Source organism: Symphalangus syndactylus, chromosome 14, assembly GCF_028878055.3.
Source record: "Symphalangus syndactylus isolate Jambi chromosome 14, NHGRI_mSymSyn1-v2.1_pri, whole genome shotgun sequence".
NCBI classification, from domain to species: domain Eukaryota; kingdom Metazoa; phylum Chordata; class Mammalia; order Primates; family Hylobatidae; genus Symphalangus; species Symphalangus syndactylus.
In genome coordinates, this window is record NC_072436.2 from 90,310,633 (window position 1) to 90,329,538 (window position 18,906).

At 36.5% G+C, this 18,906-nt stretch overlaps 1 protein-coding gene across 18 annotated transcripts in view; it reads left to right on the plus strand.

Moving 5' to 3' along the window:
• The window catches only part of NRXN1 (neurexin 1), a 1,136,968-nt gene that overhangs the window by 491,020 nt on the left and 627,042 nt on the right, over window positions 1–18,906 (plus strand). For all 18 annotated transcript variants that reach the window (XM_055242605.2, XM_055242606.2, XM_055242608.2 and 15 more), the window contains one exon: window positions 11,787–12,170. In XM_055242605.2, the coding sequence (XP_055098580.1) occupies window positions 11,787–12,170 (384 nt within the window). The remainder of the gene's footprint in view (window positions 1–11,786; window positions 12,171–18,906) is intronic.

Consider the following 18,906-nt stretch of genomic DNA (forward strand, 5'->3'; position numbering starts at 1 on the left):
ATTGGTACAAACAGTATAAAAACCAAAGCTTATTCACTAAGCCAAGTTCTGTCCTTTATTAAATTGAAAAAAAAAGAGAGCTCATATTATGTTAGCCTAGCTCAAGGGAGTTTAATGTAATTTTAATAGCAGCAGCTGTTAATATTTTATATATAGTATTTTAATTAAGTTCCATATTTGCACACTGCATTGGTTTGCTATGGAGTAGCCTTTTAAAAATCGAATGAATGACTATACTTGTTTTTATTTTACTTAAAGGATATTTCTGATTTGGCTGGTGAAACACTAAGATTCATAGGTCACTTAAAACTAAGAAACATGGAAATTCATGAAATAACTTATTTTACCCATTTTTTATATCAGTTATATTCAGGGGTATATGAAAATTACTTTTCATATAATGTGGAGAAAGGGTACTGCTATGACAAGAGGGTAACATGGGTTCCTTTCTGACATACAGATAATGAGGCCATATCTGTTGATTTGCCTGGAATATTCCTTAGCTCAATATTTTAAAAGCCTTATTATCTCTGTTATTAAAGTAGAGGGAACCCATGCCTAAGAGCAATTCTTTCTGCTGTTGGCCATACTGAAGTAAATAGAAATATAATGAGACCATTATGGTCATTAATTTGCTGCCAATATAAGTAGTGGTTATTTTTGGATAGAGATAGGGTTAAAATCATATTTGGTGGATACAAATGATTTAATTTTAATATTACCCAGTTTATAAGGTTCATAATTTCCATCCCGGTTAGAGAAAATTGTATTTATTTTTTTATCCACAGTTTCTAGTACATTCCTGGGTATAGCAGTTGTTCAGTATATATTTGGTATGAGAAAAACTAAAGAATAAAAACATGTAAGTAGTACAGTGCCAAACAACCCCCAATATTCTAAAAAAATAAAAATAAAATAGCAGCATCATTTTTTACATTTGGAGAATAATGGCACTCTTTTAATTGTAAATGCAACTTCTTTAACTGTAAGAATTTGTTTAAATTACATTACTGTCTGAAAGCAGTTTATATGATATAGGATAAAAAGTGGTGTTCTCTTAGGAATACAACACCCACCATCCTCCAAGCCCAGATGTTTGAAATAAACCACTGAGAAAGTTAAATAATTGTTAGAGAATGTGTAAACCTGGTACGAAAATGACAAGTTTTTATGAGAACAAGACTTCTGTCCCTTCTTGGTCATGAGGTCCCTATATCATTTTGCAGACATATAGGTAGCAGGAAAATCCATCAAGAAGGAAGGTGGTAACTCCTTTCTGAGGACTGGGATATGCAGCCACAGCAGGTGTGCCCTTGACAAGAACCTAGGATGTCCATCTTTCTGGTGGCCTTCCCTTTGGTTCTTTGGTCTTTAGTTCACTGAAAGGGGCATATGAACCCCCTATTCAATGAGAAACAATGCCTTTCTGTGTAATTTTCTAAAACTTTCTCATTTTGGCAAAACTGATTGTAACGGGTTATTTCTAACGTATGTTCCTTCTTCCAATCTGAGACATGGGGAAAATTCACTCTAATTTCCACAGTTTGATTAATTCTGCTTGGCTATAGCTGTTCATTATGTGCAATGCAGCTTTCTTCCACTGCCTGCTCACTAGAGGGTCAGCGACATGGAAAGCCGAGTGGGCTGAGCCGTAAATGGCACTTCCAGATCCTGCACTAAGCTAGCAAAGGAGAAACCACACCAAGTGCAGGCATGATTTAGTGAATCAGAGTGGGTGACTTAAGTGTTGCAAAATGTAAATATCCTCTGTGGATAACTTAGCTACTAACAGGGCAAAACCCCTAAGTCACTGGAGTTAATAAATATGATTGAAGAGGCCCATTACTTTGCAATTTTTGCAGGACTTACAGCTGAGCGTTTTTGTTGTTGTTGCTTTTAAACCAGTCTCTCTCTTTCCAGACTTCTCCTTTGCCTCTTCTCTGGTCCCACCCTCAACACAAAACAGCTGCCCAGGTATTTAGCTAAAGTGTGAATGGAGCTACAGTTAGGATGACGTTAATGATTGTTTTCTTGGGGCACAAATACTGCTTAAATTTGTGTTAAGCTCTTTGGCTCAGTCAAAGGTACCCTCTCAAGTATTTTTATAGCAAACTGCCAGGCTTATTTTATTTTATTTTTTGTAAACCATCATTACACAATGAAATCAAAGAGAAAACTCATTATTCTTGTCAAAGTTGGCTTGTATACAGCAGAGTACAGCAGATTGTGTCAGCGGTTATTCATGGGTAAGCCTACATTTAACGGCTACGAAGCCATTGAGATTTGAATTGAAGCCATAGAGTTCCAGTTTAAGAACTAGAAATTACAGTGGGAAAGGTACAAGGCTCTCTCAAGAGCACATAATTAGAGGTTTATAGTAATCACTGTTTGATGTGAACAGCACTTTCTAGCTATCTATTACCAGCCTTGATTTCTGTGTACACCATTCATGAATCACCACACTTAAACATTACTTTTTTTTTTTTTTTTTTTTTTTTTATTATTTTTTATTTTTTTTTTTTTTTTTGAGACGGAGTCTCGCTCTTTCACCCAGGCTGGAGTGCAGTGGCGCGATCTCGGCTCACTGCAAGCTCCGCCCCCCGGGGTTCACGCCATTCTCCTGCCTCAGCCTCCCTTGTAGCTGGGACTACAGGCGCCTGCCACCTCGCCCAGCTAATTTTTTGTATTTTTAGTAGAGACGGGGTTTCACCGTGTTAGCCAGGATAGTCTCGATCTCCTGGCCTTGTGATCCGCCCGCCTCGGCCTCCCAAAGTGCTGGGATTACAGGCGTGAGCCACCGCGCCCGGCCCTTAAACATTTCTACTCGAACAACCATTAGACAATTTCTCTGCTTAGGTCTTGTTTGAACTTGCCCTCTGACTGTAAACGTTCCTCCCATGCCTCTGCCTCGTATCCTATTATATACATTGAAGTAATTTTAAGTGCATTTATAATACTTTGTTTCATATCCATACCCATAAACCCCTATTCATCAGAAGAAGCACCAAAGTACCTTACCAATAATTTACTAGTTCTTTGACCATATGACCAGATGGGGTCAGTTTTGCTTAAAATTGTAATGTTAAGTTTTATTAAAATGTTTATATTTATTTATGCTGAAGAAGTTTATAGAAAAAAGTCATTTACTGTTTCTCCACACTCAAAATATTTTTTATATTTGTACGTTGTCCTTCAGTTTTTGTTAACATGTATATATATTTTATATAGTTGCAGTTAGAGTATAAACATAATTTTTCAGGCTGTTTAATATGATGTTATGTACTCTTTTGCTCAAGATTATCTAAGTAACAAAATTTATTTTCTGGGAATTACGGAATCATAAGCAAAGATTCAGAGCAGAGCTTTTCAGAAGTACCTGAGCTAGGCCCCCGGGCTTGTAGAACTTCAATGTATTAACATATCTAAAGAAAAGAAACTCACAGGGGCAAATATTAGCAGTAATCTTCTGAACACTGCTCAGCGAACTTGGCAACTTCATCCCCACTGTAAAGAAGGAGGCAGGTCATTTAATTGAGATAAGAGTGTCAAGCCTTCCCAGGCCAATATCACTATACATTTCCTTATCTCATGCATTCTTCTTGTTCAGAATCCATGTTCCCCATACACTCTTTTGATTAAGATTCAGTTCCCATTGTAAGTCTGATTAGAGTGGAGGGAGAAAATAGACCAGTTACGTATACAGTCGGCCCGGCCCCCCATTTTTTGTGGGTTTTGCATCTGTGGATTCAATCAACTATGGATTGAAAAGAATTGGAAAAAAAATTGAGTCTGCCCTGAATATATACAGACATTTTTTCTTGTCATTGTTTCTTAAACAATGCAGTATGGTAACTATGTAGCATTTACATTGTATTAGATATAAGTAATCTAGAGATGATTTAAAGCACATGGGAGGATGTGCATGGGTTATATGCAAATACTAAGCCATTTTATATCAGGAACTCAAGCATCCACAGATTTTGGTGTCTCCAGGAGATCCCGGAACCAATTTCCACAGATACCGAGGGATGAGTGCATATGAGTATTCACATTCCTGTAACAAGTAAATTTCTCATCATAAATGAATAAGTAATATTTGATTATAATTGACATCCCTATTGACAGAGCTACATGGGAAGGTATTTCATGTCCTGTGATAGGTACTTCCTCAGAGGAAATTAGTAACTTGGCATTCTTATTTTATACATTGGTGTTATGGACTTAGTAAGTATCAGTCAAACCTGGGAAGTGAAACCGCCCTCTGAAAATCTACCAAATCTCCTCATTGGGCTTGCCTAGCTAAGGGGCAGGCTCTGGACTATGGCATCAGTTTCACCCTAAGGAGACAGGCAGTTAACTGACCACACTCAGACCTAGTGACCTTTACTGTGGAATGCTGAGTGGAAATCTGTGGAACTTCTGCAAAATAATATTTCAATTGCTGCAGAATGTTATTTGATTGGTATTTACAACCTTCCAACATTGTGTATGATCATGTTTAAAATGTATATGTGTCTATACATTGCTATGAATGTGTATGTGTGTTTATATATGTGCATTTGTGTAATGCATGATGTGTTTAATGTATAAATACATGCTTTTGGTGAATATGTCCAGGCAATTCAAAAACTACCAAAGTGAAGAGTTTCCCCTTACCACACACTTCCCTCATCAATTTACTCTGTTCTCCATAGATAACCACTAAAATAATTTGGCGTTGAAAAATTCCCAGTTCTTTTTCTAGGCATCAATATATCTATAAATATGTTCACACACATAAAGTAATTATACAGCCTTTATTCCATAGTCAAGATTATAGTTTACCAATTACTATGTGACAAAAAAAACTTACAGGGAGCGTTTTCTGTGCCATTCTTTGTAGTGACACCATACATACCTTAGTTTGAACATACTGATATTTAGGCATTTCTCTATTGAAGAACATTTGAATTTTTACTTTTTTTAAACCTTCACTGTTTTAAACTAGTTTATAGATAATGCCTTCATACATGAAATGTTTGTGTATATTGGTCGGAATATCTAGGATTGAATGTGAGAATTGGGATTGCTGGATTAACTGTATTTTTAATTTTGAAAGATAATGACAGGTTATAACTGCTGTTTCAATTTACATTCTTATCTACAGTAATTGAAGTGCCCTTTCCCTCTTATTCTTGCCAATACCAGATATTATTAAACTTTTAAATTTTTGTCATAAGATTTCTGTTTTCATATATTCATTTAATTCCTGAAGTTTCCAGCTCACAGATGAATTAAGTAAGCAGTAAACAGATGGTAATAAGCAGAGAGTGGAATATTAAGATGGTATTTTTGTTTTGTTTTCAAATACAGTTAATTTTATTTCTTTAAAAACCTCATAGATGACATTGGTTTTAAAAAAGATACAGAAAGTTTTTTAAAAACACTCATAATTATACTATCACCAAATACCCACTGTTAATATGTTGGGTTTTTTAAATTATTTTATGAGATTATATATTTTACATTTTACATTATACCCTACTGTCAATGTTGTATTCCATTTTTATTACTTATTTTGTGCCTTTTTCATCAAGTTTGAATTTGTTATTAGACTAGGAATTTGGCAAGTAACTGTAACTTTGTGAAATCTGATTAGTTTGTATAGGGACAGGTGGTGCAGAATTATGTATAGATAAAATTGACATTAATTTAAACGATTCATTTAAGCAGTAATTTAAAAACTGTTTATTCAAAAAGGAATCTTAGTAATCCATCTAGTGAATTTCTTTACTTTTCATAAGAGCCACATTGAAGCCTAACAAATCTATCCTTTGGCTAAACTTGCTAGCTAGTTAGTTGAAGAGCTAGAACATCGCATTTTCTCATCAGGAAAAAGGGTTCCCTATTACAGCACACTATTTTCTACTCCTCATTTCCTAGTAATTTAAACTTTTGAAGTAATTTAACTCTTGACATAAACTTAACATATTTTAAATCTCACCTTCACTCTGTGTTTCTTCTCACCCTGTAAACTAATCTTATGGAAGTAGAACAGACAATAAAACTGGGATAGAAAAAATAATGGAAACTGATAGGTAATGAAAAACTACCTCACTATGTTGTAAATTTCACTTCCACTTTTATAACTAAGAGCTGTTTTAAAAAGTTTTTTTAACCTTTTCATACAATTTTACATGAAATATAAATTTATTACTTGTTTATGAATATTCTTAAATATTACCTTGTCTGCTTATCAACTTCATTTTACCTCTTACATATGTCATGAAAAAACAGCTTTAAATGTAAGAATATAATGAATGTAATGCGGTTTCTACATTAAAATTATAAAAGTTGTAGGCCGAGGCGGGCGGATCACAAGGTCAGGGGATCGAGACCATCCTGGCTAACACGGTGAAACCCCGTCTCTATTAAAAATACAAAAAAATTAGCCGGTTGAGGTGGCAGGCGCCTGTAGTCCCAGCTACGTGGGAGGCTGAGGCAGGAGAATGGCGTGAACCCTGCGGGGCGGAGCCTGCAGTGAGCCAAGATCGCGCCACTGCACTCCAGCCTGGGTGAAAGAGCAAGACTCCTTCTAAAAAAAAAAAAAAAAAAAAAAAAAAAAAAAAAAAAAAAAGTTGTATGTCCACAAATAATTTATTTTTAGTTGCGATCTCATTCCTTTAAAAAATAAAATAGCATAGCAGGCTGCTTTGCATTCTTAAATAGTGAAGCATGAAACCCCGGTCTAGATAATTTCTCAAATATGACTACTGTTCCCCAATTTTAGCAGCCTTAATGTAACAATGTTTACATAAAATATATAGTTAATTTACCAGAAACTTCAAATATAAATTTAGTAGAAGGGGTAGAATGTATGAAAGAATCAAACTATTTGAAAAAGAACATGTCAATATTTGTGGTTCCTGGAAAAAGATAGAGGGATGACCCATTAATACATTTAGATTTTTGTTTTCTCTTAAAAATGTATTTATAACATTTATTTACCTCAGCCTTTGGAAAATGCTCCTTTTGCATTGAAATATAGAGTTTGGCAACTACTCAGTTGTCTTCAATTATCAATGAACCAGGTTTAAATATTAATTTGATGTGTTCTTTGTAACCACTGATTTTATAACTCAATTATAATAAAATAAGCACACGGGAACCTTAATATTTAAATTTCACTATGCTCATATCTATGAGTTGAATTGGTTTAAACTAATTCGGATTCTGTGAAGACTCTTTTGCTAGGTGAATTTGTCTTTGATTCATATCCATAGTAAAAATCGTTAAGGAGATCTGGGATTCAAATCCCTTATTGGAAATGTGTCTATTTCAGGACACATGTTTAGGCTAAAATATAAATTTCTATTTGCATTTGTCTCAGTAATAAAATTTAATTATTAATTCAAACCATTTTTACTCCATAAATTTTCAAAATATAAAAATAATTGCTTCCGTCCCACTTGAATTAAATTCTTTACTTTCTGATTATTTGCCATCTCTTTTACAAAGATTTTCTAAAATACAAGTTCATACGGATTAGCAAAGCATATAGATAAAATAGTACTTGATTTTCAGCCCTGTTTTCTTCATCCTATGGTGTCTGTGTGCATAATATTCCAATGACTGATATCTGATCCACCCATTTGCCTGATGTGTCTCCTTTGAATCCAGAGCTCAATTTAAGTTGTAGTCTTTCTTGGATTAAATTTGAGTTAAAGGTAGGATTAAATTCCTTTTTCCTTCTGTCTCATGTTTTGTTGCTTGTTCTCTCTCTCTCTCTCTCTGTCTCTCTCTCTCTCTGTCTCTCTCTCTCTCTGTCTCTCTCTCTCTCTCTCTCTCTCTCTCTTTCTTTCTTTCTGATGGAGTTTTCCTCTTGTTGCCCTTGGAGTGCAATGGCGCGATCTCGGCTCACCGCAACCTCTGCCTCCCGGGTTCAAGCGATTCTCCTGCCTCAGCCTCCCAAGTAGCTGAGATTACAGGCATGCACCACCGTGCCCAGCTAGTTTTGTATTTTTAGTAGAGATGAGGTTTCTCCGTGTTGGTCAGGCTGGTCTCGAACTCCTGACCTCAGGTGATCCACCCGCCTCGGTCTCCCAAAGTGCTGGGATTACCAGGCGTGAGCCACCATGCCTGGCCTACTTGTTCTTTCTATGAGAACTCTACAATTGTCTCTCAAAGGGACAATAAGGAACTATGGGAGAAACATGCTCTTTATGATAGTAACCCTTAAATCTGTTTTTGTTTTTTATTTATTTATTTTTTGTACCGTGGGTTACAACATTTTAGCTGATGCTAAAATCCATTGATGGTCCAGCATTTGTTTTAATAAAATGATATGATGAGAGAGAAAATACCAAAGTGCTTCAGAGGCCGTAGAGTTAAATATTTTTTTTTCTTTTAAACGTTTGTTTCAGAGTGTGTGTGTGTCTGTGGGTGTGGGTGTGTGTTTAAGTGTGCACTGGGATATTTGAAAATTGTGATCTTTATGACCATATTCAGAAAACTCAAGTCTAATGATAAAGTTATAGTAAGAATCTTACCCTGTCTATATCATCAAGCACATTCATAAAATAACTTATTTGAACTTTCTTACAATACTTTGCTCAAAGCAAGCACTAACACACCATAAATAAAAATCAAGAGAAACAATTACTCCATCCTTACTGTCAGACAAACTGTCATGAATGATTGTGTAAACCACCTGGCATCCATTTTGCCCTTTAGAGTCAGTGCAGACACAGTGCACTAAGGTATGGAAACTACATGAAAGGGGGAGAAAGTGAGTTGTGGAAGCCAGTGAATTTCCTCATCTCGGGAGTCCTCGAGGAGTCCTCTTAGTGTCAGAATTACAATACCATGAGTAAGGACAGTACAGCCTTTCCAAGGGCTTTTTTCCCCATCTGAGCTGAATAAAAAAGAGCATATGGGAATACATACACACATATATGTTTACATATATATATATATATATATATATATATATAGGAATATATCACCACACTTGGAATAATTTGTCATTGTTCCTTTGCTAAGTTCCGTGTCTCCTAACATTTCTTCTCAATAGTGGATATTCATTTCATCAAATCCTCAGAAATTCTACTGCTTTTAGGAAGCCTTATTGAACTAATTGGAAAATAGAGTAGAATCCCTCTCTTATTTAAGAACATGTCACTTTGGCTGGGTATGGTGGCTCACGCCTGTAATCTCAGCACTTTGGGAGGCCAAGGTGGGTGGATCACTTGAGGCCATGAATTCAAAACCAACCTGGCCAACATTGCAAAACTCCATCTCTACTAAAAATGCAAAAATTAGTTGGCTGTGATGGCGTACACCTGTAATCCCAGCTACTTGGGAGGCTGCGGCATGAGAGTTTCTTAAAGCAGGAGGCAGAGGTTGTAGTGAGCCAAGATCCTGCCACTGCACTCCAGCTTGTGTGACAGAGTAAGACTCTGTCTCAGAAAGAAAAAAAAGAAGAACATGGCACTTTGTTCATTGCATGTAACTCTTTGCTTTCCATGATAATACGTGCTTTTTAAAGTGTCCACCTTTCCTTTTGTCATTAAAAGACTCTTTCTCATCATATTCTAACTTTCATTAGCTACTGCAGAGGATAGGGACCATCTGTTTATTCACTTCTTAGGTATTTTGAATAGTGCTATATACAAAATGATGTTTTAAAATGCATGTAATGATCATTCCATTTGAAATAGAGCGGCCGGGCGCGGTGGCTCACGCTTGTAATCCCAGCACTTTGGGAGGCCGAGGCGGGCGGATCACGAGGTCAGGAGATCGAGACCACGGTGAAACCCCGTCTCTACTAAAAAAGACAAAAAATTAGCCGGGCGTGGTGGCGGGCGCCTGTAGTCCCAGCTACTCGGAGAGGCTGAGGCAGGAGAATGGCGTGAACCCGGGAGGCGGAGCTTGCAGTGAGCCGAGATTGTGCCACTGCATTCCAGCCTGGGCGACAGAGCGAGACTCCGTCTCAAAAAAAAAAAAAAAAAAGAAATAGAAAAGAGTCACCATTCTCTCTCAATATTATAAATTTTATTTCCCCAAAATGCCATGCTTTATATTTTTCTAAATAGGATTTTATGGTTCCCATATGTTCCTAAATGAGAGTTTTCTTCTAGACACTTGTACAAATGTGAACAGTAAAAATGAATACTTTGTCCTTTTCCCTTTTGGCTGCTTCCCTAAGAAATCTCTTATTTTGCTCCCCTCATTGGAAGGCCAAAATAGCAATGCCTTTGAGTGTTTCTCCCCTAGGAGCTTTTCCCTTTTCTTTCTCTAAAAGTCTAGAGAGCCAAATATCCTCTTAATGACTCAGCCACCTGAGCAGTCTTTGTCAGTGGCTTCCATGCCCTTCTCTCTCACAAAGACAGACCCCATTACACTGCCTAGATTGAAGGGGGCCTTTCTGCTGGGATTTGGAATACTCCTGGGCACATCAGGGCCCGCAGCCTTACATCGTTAGTTAGGTATGTGTTTTCACTTGGGGCGGGCCTTTGGTATTCTGTGTAGCAACTAAAATGTGTCTCCCTACACACACCCGACCTACCCTCCACTTATTCTTTTTGACCCTACTTCTGTATCACACCTCCCATCTCCAGGTGTCTCTTGTGTCTCTTCCCTAAATACCTGAGGTTCTATGCCCATGCCGCGGCATGCTATCAGACCTTTTCTCATCCTCTCTCTCTCATCAGACTCTTCCTATCCTTCCTTATAATCTGGAGATGAGAAATAAATCTGGAATAATGTGGTTGTGGGTCCTTGTGGTGTTCTGTTCAGGTATCATGGTTGGATTTGTACAAATGTCTTTCTGAAGATAGAGTATCAGTGGAATTTTGTTAATCTGACAGTACGTATGCACGTTTTGATCAGGAATGTGCTTTCTATCTTTCTTTTTTTTCATAGATTACACTAATATTTTTCTGTGACCCTCAAATGATCCTATGTAGATGAATACCTGGTTATTCTATACTTAGGACTTAGAGCCCTTTGTATGTATAAACCAATAGATTTTTCTCCTTAACATTTGGAGTGAGAAAAAGAAAGCCTTGTTAATTTAAATAAATAACTAGCTTGGTTTAAAAATAAGGAAGCAATAGATTTTACTTGATTCTTTCACTGAAATATAATAACAAACATTTATACAGTGCTTATTATAAACCATGTACATTACTAGTATTATTTTGTTTAACACTAAGTGCAACCCTATAAGGTGGGTGATATTATTGTGCCCATATTATGAATAAGGGAAACAAAACTATATAAGTTAATCAATGGATTTATACAGCTAGGAGTGATGAAGTCAGGTTTTGACATAGGTAATCTGTGAAACTATTGTGCTCCATCAAAGTAATCAAGTCAGTTAAAATAGGAACATAAAATCTTTCTTTGGATTCCAATTGAATATTGGCTTTGAAAACAAGCACTAACCAAGGGGAATCTGACTTTCTTCTAGAGACTGATATAGAACTACAGTTTCTTTATTTTTAATATATGTATGCATGCATTGGCTGAACTGTCAGAGGCTCTCAAACACTATTTGTTGGCTGTACACTTTGGTTTTCATTGTCAAGTTCAAATGGAACCATTTAGTCTGTTTTATTTCTAAAGTTTCTTAATACCATGGATTTCTCAATTTCTCTAGGAAATACCAGAAAGTGAGGATAGAAAGAATAATAAGAATTGTCTGCCTTCAAGGAGTTAACCATCAAGCAGATGAAAGAGAGAAAGATATTTATAACACATTGGTGCTTTTTAAAGACCTGTGCATTCTCCTGTCTTTGAAATAGGTACCATTTCTGTCAACACGTTGCGTACTCCCTACACTGCTCCTGGTGAGAGTGAGATTCTGGACCTGGATGATGAGTTGTACCTGGGGGGCCTGCCAGAAAATAAAGCTGGCCTTGTCTTCCCCACCGAGGTGTGGACTGCTCTGCTCAACTATGGCTACGTGGGCTGCATCAGGGATTTGTTCATCGATGGCCAAAGCAAAGATATCCGGCAAATGGCTGAAGTTCAAAGTACTGCTGGAGTGAAGCCCTCCTGCTCAAGGGAAACAGCAAAACCGTGCCTTAGCAACCCTTGCAAAAACAATGGCATGTGCAGGGATGGCTGGAACAGATATGTCTGTGATTGTTCCGGAACAGGCTATCTTGGCAGGTCCTGTGAGAGAGGTAGGATTCTAAAACCCCAACAGCCAACTCCCTGAGATGAAAAGTGTATTAAATGTTGACCTCAAACCTGCACTGACCATTGAAACATAATATGTACTCTACTGAAGTAAATTCCGTTTGCAAGCTGAGCAGCCATACCTGACATGGATTACTAATGAGCTCTTAATGTTTTTCAAAGAGCTTGATTCTGAAAGGACACAGCTCTTAAGTATATTGCAGGAATAGAAACTTGAATCTTTAGCATCCTCTAGAGTATGAGCCTAAGATGTATTATAGACAATAACTGCTGTCTTTTTTGCCCAGTTTTTAACTTCAGAACATTAGACAGTAAAAGAGGCATGAATTAGACATACCTATGGCTTCTAGTGCTAATACCCATGCTAAGAAATAGCATTTGAGGGAAGCTAAGCTATGAGTTGCAACTTCCCTGACACAACTGGGTGAGACTTAAGTTAGCCTGCTCATTTCACTTCAGTCAACTTACAAAAGAGGCAATATCCTCTCTGAAAAGTAAGCTGACTTTCAATCATCTAAGGTGCACCAACGTTTCTGGAAGTGTATCCTAATAGAAAAAGTACTTACCTTTGGCTAGGACCTAACCAACTGCAGAGGATTCATTTACCAATTTACTGTTAAGGCTAAACTGTGCCTATTGAAGTTCTGAGCAGGTGCTGCCTCTCTTTTCCTTACAGGAGGCAAACCCACATTTTCTTTTTCTTTTTTTTTCACTCTATAAAATAAAAGGAATGAGGATTCAAAGAAAACTGAAGGGTAATAGCCGTCCCAGTTGATCTGCAGAACAGGCTAAAGGAATAAATAGCAGAACAAATAGTTCTAAGCTTATTCTTCCATCGACCCAGTGTTTCAGATAAATGCTTCAGTCACTACACCTATTGTCACTTATTTTCGACAATGGAACTAAAAATCAATATGAAAAAATAGTGATGAGTCGTTCCATTGTCCTCACCTGCTACAAATAACATTGCTTTATTACATATTTAGCCTAAAATTACCTGACATCTATTTTTAAGCTATGAATATTTATTGTTTCCCTTTTTTATTACTGAAATAGTTCAATTCAGTTTGCCTAAAACCTCCTAGGAAAAGGAGGGATTGTTTTGTGAAACCCAAAATTGAAATCTGATTTTGGTTATTTATCTTAAAAAGGAGGTACATCAACTTATTAGTTCTACGATTAATATTAAAAATATAAATATTTAATAGTAACATAGTAATCATATATTAAACCGCTTACCATATGCTATTATTATTGTGGGTCATGCAATTAGATGGGTCAACAGACGGGTGTGTTATCACATAGATATAGATATATTCATTGTCTTTATGATAGTACCTAACCGGCATTTCTGTGAATTGTCAATACAACTTAGCTCTTTCTGCATAGTTTAGTTAGTATGGTGTATATTCTTTATAAGTTTCCTCTTTGCATTTTGCTTCCTAATTTTAGTTAGTTTGTTTAGTTTTGTTTTTGGAAATTGCCAAAAGGATGAACAATGTAACAAAGCTTGCAAGGTATAATACAGTTAGGCATAATATGAGATTAGCGAACTTGCATGATTTAAGGTTTTGTTTTAATTTTAATCACTCAGAGAGCTGCCAGTTATTCTGATGCCTCTTGGTTAAGTGAAGCTGAAAAAAGAGTATAACTCAACTGTCACATGAATTACAGAAGCTTTCCGTTAACTATGCGTGGTGTACCACCCTGTGGCAATATTCCGCTACTACATATGGCAAAAATGAAAATAGAAATTGTAGACCTTTCAGAGCCAAGATGAGAGAAGAAATATTTATATATTGCAATGATTAGAAAAAGGGGCAGCAAGCATATGTAGATTTGTAAATGAGAATTTAATAGCAAACTTCCTCATTGGGATTCAGCATACGTCTTTATCTGATCGGAGGCTGGAAGTTTCTGCAGATTTCTTTGTCTCCAGGTTGGCTGTATGCATTTTTGGGTGGTTCTTGTTACTGGACTCCCCATGTGTATTGCGTGAGTCCTTTGCTTTTCAGAAGTAATTTTCTTGCTCACGTTAGGGTGCCTCCTGAAAGCAAAGGAAATGTGTGATGGTTGTCATGCTCAATACCACAAAATTTGGCTTCTGCCCAGTTCCTGGCTGTTATGCCCTGGTTCAGTTATCACAAGTTCATGTGTGAACCTCTGAGTTTCCAATTTAAAAAAGGGGGCTTTGACAGAGTTTCTTCTCCAGACACAAATTGGTCACATAAGGCTGTTGTTGATCAAATAAGAGTTGACAACTCTTGAAGTTTCTTTATTTAAGAGAACTTTTAAAGTTGTTTTCTTATTATTGAGCAAAAATTGATAATTTATAATTTATGAAAATAATTATTCAAAGTAATTAAAAAACTTTTTCAACTCCTTGGATTTAGAAAGTTCAGCATGGAAAAATTATGTTGCCTTTGCATTATAGGAGATGTTTATCCTGCCTAAGGAAGCAAAGGAGTTTATAAGAAAGAACAAAATACTTGCTAACTTAGGCAGACAAGAAGAGAGTATTTAGTTTTACATGTATTGATCCTGCAAGAAAGAGTAGTACAGAAATAATGTTCAATGAATAAAAGTTAAATTTAGAACTTTCCCTTCTTCTTTATTTTTAATAAAACTGAGAATTTGTGGAGACTTGATCATATAAAAATTATTCTGTTATATGTAAGAATAAGAGCATTGATATAATCAGAGATCTACTTTATACTGTTTGTTAAATTCTAACAGATGGAGGGACAGATGTCAGAGCAATACAGTTTGGCTCCCTGTCTGATTTTCATCGTTGATCACAATATGTGACTGCCTTTCGGCAAAACTGAGCACAGGTGTACACTTTAGACTGCAACAAAGAATAATGTAGAAAAGCAAATTTATCAAACTTAATGACAAGGGAGAAGGAGATATAGAAGACAAAGTTGACACTGGTTTTCTCCGCCAGTGGAAGTACTGTGCTGGAATTAGCCTTTTAAATAATTATTGTATATTCTAAATGATGAAATAATTTTACTAGTGTTCAAAGATGCTGCCAAATAGCATAACCTTCAAATGTCAGAATGTTGTTTACCATTTATTTGGCAACTCTAGACTACAACCCTGTGCATTTTCCATTTCTTGTCTAATTAAACATTAACTCTAATTTTGAGGAATCGTTTAGGCTTTCATTTGTCGTTTATCAACAAGTTATTTTCACATTGAGAATTATTTAAAATGACACTCGGGGGCACTCAAGTTTTATTACTTTACTATGTTATTTCAGTCCTGCAGCTTTTTGTTAAAGGCTAATGATTCTGATTATTTTTTTCTCTGGGTTGTATTTCACACTATATTTATGATCCATTGTGAGTCATCTGTATTTCTAAAAGGAGGTGCCCCCTATTTAGTTTTCAATCAAATCAAGCCACTTTTCCCAGAAGAATATGATTATTTCAAAAATATGATTATTGAATAATAAATAGAGCCTAGTTGTAGACATTAAATAAAGAGGAGAAAACAAAAACTGTTTTGATCCTTTTATCTATATGAAACCAAAGTAACTGAACACTGATAATGGCTCTTACACTTTTATTCAGGTACTTGTTGCTGTACAGATATGGGTCATGATTGTCTAGTTTAGGAAAAACAAAAGTAAAGATCAAATTTCTTTTAAAATTATACCACAAGCATTTTTCTCTCTAGAATTTACTATAACTTTACACTCAGGTTTTAATTATTTTTGAGCAACAGCAATTTGATTATTTGCACTGGTCTTTGACCACTGGGATTTTACTCCCATTTGGGAAACTTTTTGTCTAATTGGAAAAAATATGATATTATATAGAACCACTATGTTTTTGAAAGACCGTATTTTGTTTTATCAGTGCTTAGGGCATTGCCTAACCATGAGGCCCCTATTTTGATAAATAGACACTTCCCTGGCCTATCTTCTGCAGCCGAATTTTGGCCTTCAAAGTGGACTTTATTAGATATTTCGTTCATGCACGTTACTGAAATTAGATTTCACTTGCAATAAGCAGAATAAATACTTAATTTCTTTGGTAAGCATTTATGTAAGCTGGGTATTCAAATTGAAATTAGCTCACTGTGTGTGTATGTGTGTGTGTGCAATTATTGATTCAATTAATATTTATGGAGGCTCTGCTGTGGGCCTGGCATTGTGGGGGCACTTGCTGCTGATAGAGCAATGCATATGAGAGACTGATCTCTGCCCTCAAGGTACTTGTATTCTAAAGGGCCAATACAGATAATACTATACAAACAAGAAATGGTCATTTTAACAAAATGAAATGGTGAATATATATTGAATAACTGGAGGGGATAGCAGGCCTCTCTGGAGTAACATTTGCACAGAGACCTAAATGCTGAAAGAACCAGCTATTTAAAGATCTGCAGTGAAATATTTTTAAACAGAGGGATCTAAAAGTGCAAACACTTCAATGAGATCATGAAATTGGTGTATTTGGAGCTCACTGAACACGAAGGGGGACATGCTTAAAGCTAAGGCCAGAGAGATGGGCTGGGGTCAGGGTCACACTGATCTTTGTAGGTTTAAAAAGGTAGGAACACGGTTGAGGGAGCTACTACAGTGGTGTAGGTGAGAGATGAGAGCAAAATCTGAGGGACATTAGTGGCAGAGGTGAGCAGCAATCAATTCAGAATGTGGTTTGGAATTAAAGCCTATAGGACTTGCAGACTTGCAAATGGATTGGACATGGCAGAGAAAGTAAGAGAAATCAGAAAGCTTTAGGTCTGAGCAATGGGATTATCACATTTACTGAGATGGAGAAGACTGAAGAAGGAGCATGTTTTGAGTTTGTTCATTTTTGAAAGGAGTGAATTAAGAGTTTAATAATATTCCAATTGAATTATTCCAATTGAAATTTCATATTCCAATTGAAAATTTCCAATAGGCAATGAATGCTACAGCTTAGGAGAGAAGTCAGAACCCTTAATAAATATTAGAGGAGTGAGCATATGAGTTGACTGAGTCAAAAGTGTTTGCACTTTTAGATCCCTTTGTTTAAAAATGTTTCACTGCAGATCTTTCAATAGCTGGTTCTTTCAGCATTTAGGTCTCTGTGCAAATGTTACTCCAGAGAGGCCTGCTACCCCCTCTTAAGTCAAGAGGTAGATGGAAAAGAGAAGGGAACTAACCTAAGCAGGGAGACCTGGAACACTCAGTGCTTAGAGAGGTTCTGGATGCTCACTTAATCCCATCATGACAACAAATAATGATTAAAGTCTTATAGAAACAGTACTTGACTTTCTGAAAAATAAACTTGCAAAACCACAACTCTGAATATAGTCCTAATATTGAACACAGTTGTATCAGTATACTTAATTGCTATGCTGCTATGCTGTGTAAGTAGGCAAAATAATGAGAATTTCCTGGTTCATTTTAATTCCAGGTAGTTTTTCTTTGTTAAGTAGCATCCTGAGTTATTGGAACCAATGAGAACGCAAACTGATTCACGCTTGTTTTGCAGTATTCCGCTACCATATGATGCTTAACATTAAGGAGTCCTGACTATTTCTTAAAGCCGTCAGGTTGTCATCCACAGTTTTGTTTTTTTTTTTATTCATTTCTTTGTGTGTTTAAGACAGTACTAAGCAACTTCCCTACTGATGCCACCTACCTTAGTTTAGTAACAAACATCCTCACAAGCTCCCCAGTCCCACCCCCATGCTTATTTAGTATAGCAAAGGCACATCATTACTGCTTTGGGTGACAGCTTATTCAGGACACCAGGGTTGTGCTTATAGATAATATTTAAAGTTACTCCCCTTCTATAAATTAACCTTGAAAGGAAGTTAACAGTTTAAGCCTTTGTAAAAATTGCCTTGCTAAACATAATGGCTCAAAAGAAGCATTATCTGTTGTTTGGTAATATCAGTTTTTCTTTTTTCTTTTCAAACATCACCTTTGGTAAAGTATTGGCCCATTCCTATAGTTCAGCCATATTTCTTTTTTTTTTCTTTTAAAAATAATTCTATCAGGGAAGAGATTATGAAAAAAAATGATGACAGTAACTTCTCCTAGAACTACAGGTTTTTAGGACAGATCAAAGCCCTGGGAAACCTTCTGGCAGTACCCTCTTGGTGTGCATATGAATACTTCAGAGCCAAGGCAAGGTTGACTAATTTCACAGAACTAGTCAGTGGGCTTACCATACATAAACATGCATTGAAAAGTTGCTGGAGGCTGGGCACAGGTTCCTTTTGAGAACCTGAGCGAGAGGGTCATTTGAGCCCAGAAGTTTGAGATCAGCCTAGGCAACAAAGGGAGACCCATCTCTAGAAAAAAGTATTAATAATAAACTAGCCTGGCATGGTGTCATGCGCCTGTGGTCCCAGCTACTCAGGAGGTTGAGGTGGAAAGATTGCTTGAGCTCAGGAGGTCATGGCTGCAGTGAGCTGAGATCCTGCCACTGCACTCCAGCCTAGGGGATACAGACCTTGTCTCAAACAAACAAACAACAACAAAACCCAAACAAAAACAACAGAAAAATCCACAACTTTGCTGGTGTTTCAAACTAGGCTCACTGTGGCTGTACAAAAGAACGTGATCTTTGCTCTTGAGAAGGGGGGCACATAATCAAACACTCAAAATTCAACATGATTAATGCTGTAGGTAGAAAGTGCTCCGGGAACAAAAAAAAAAGGAACTGCTAATATCTCTGTTTCTGGGCTTTAGCAAATATCTCACAAGGAAAG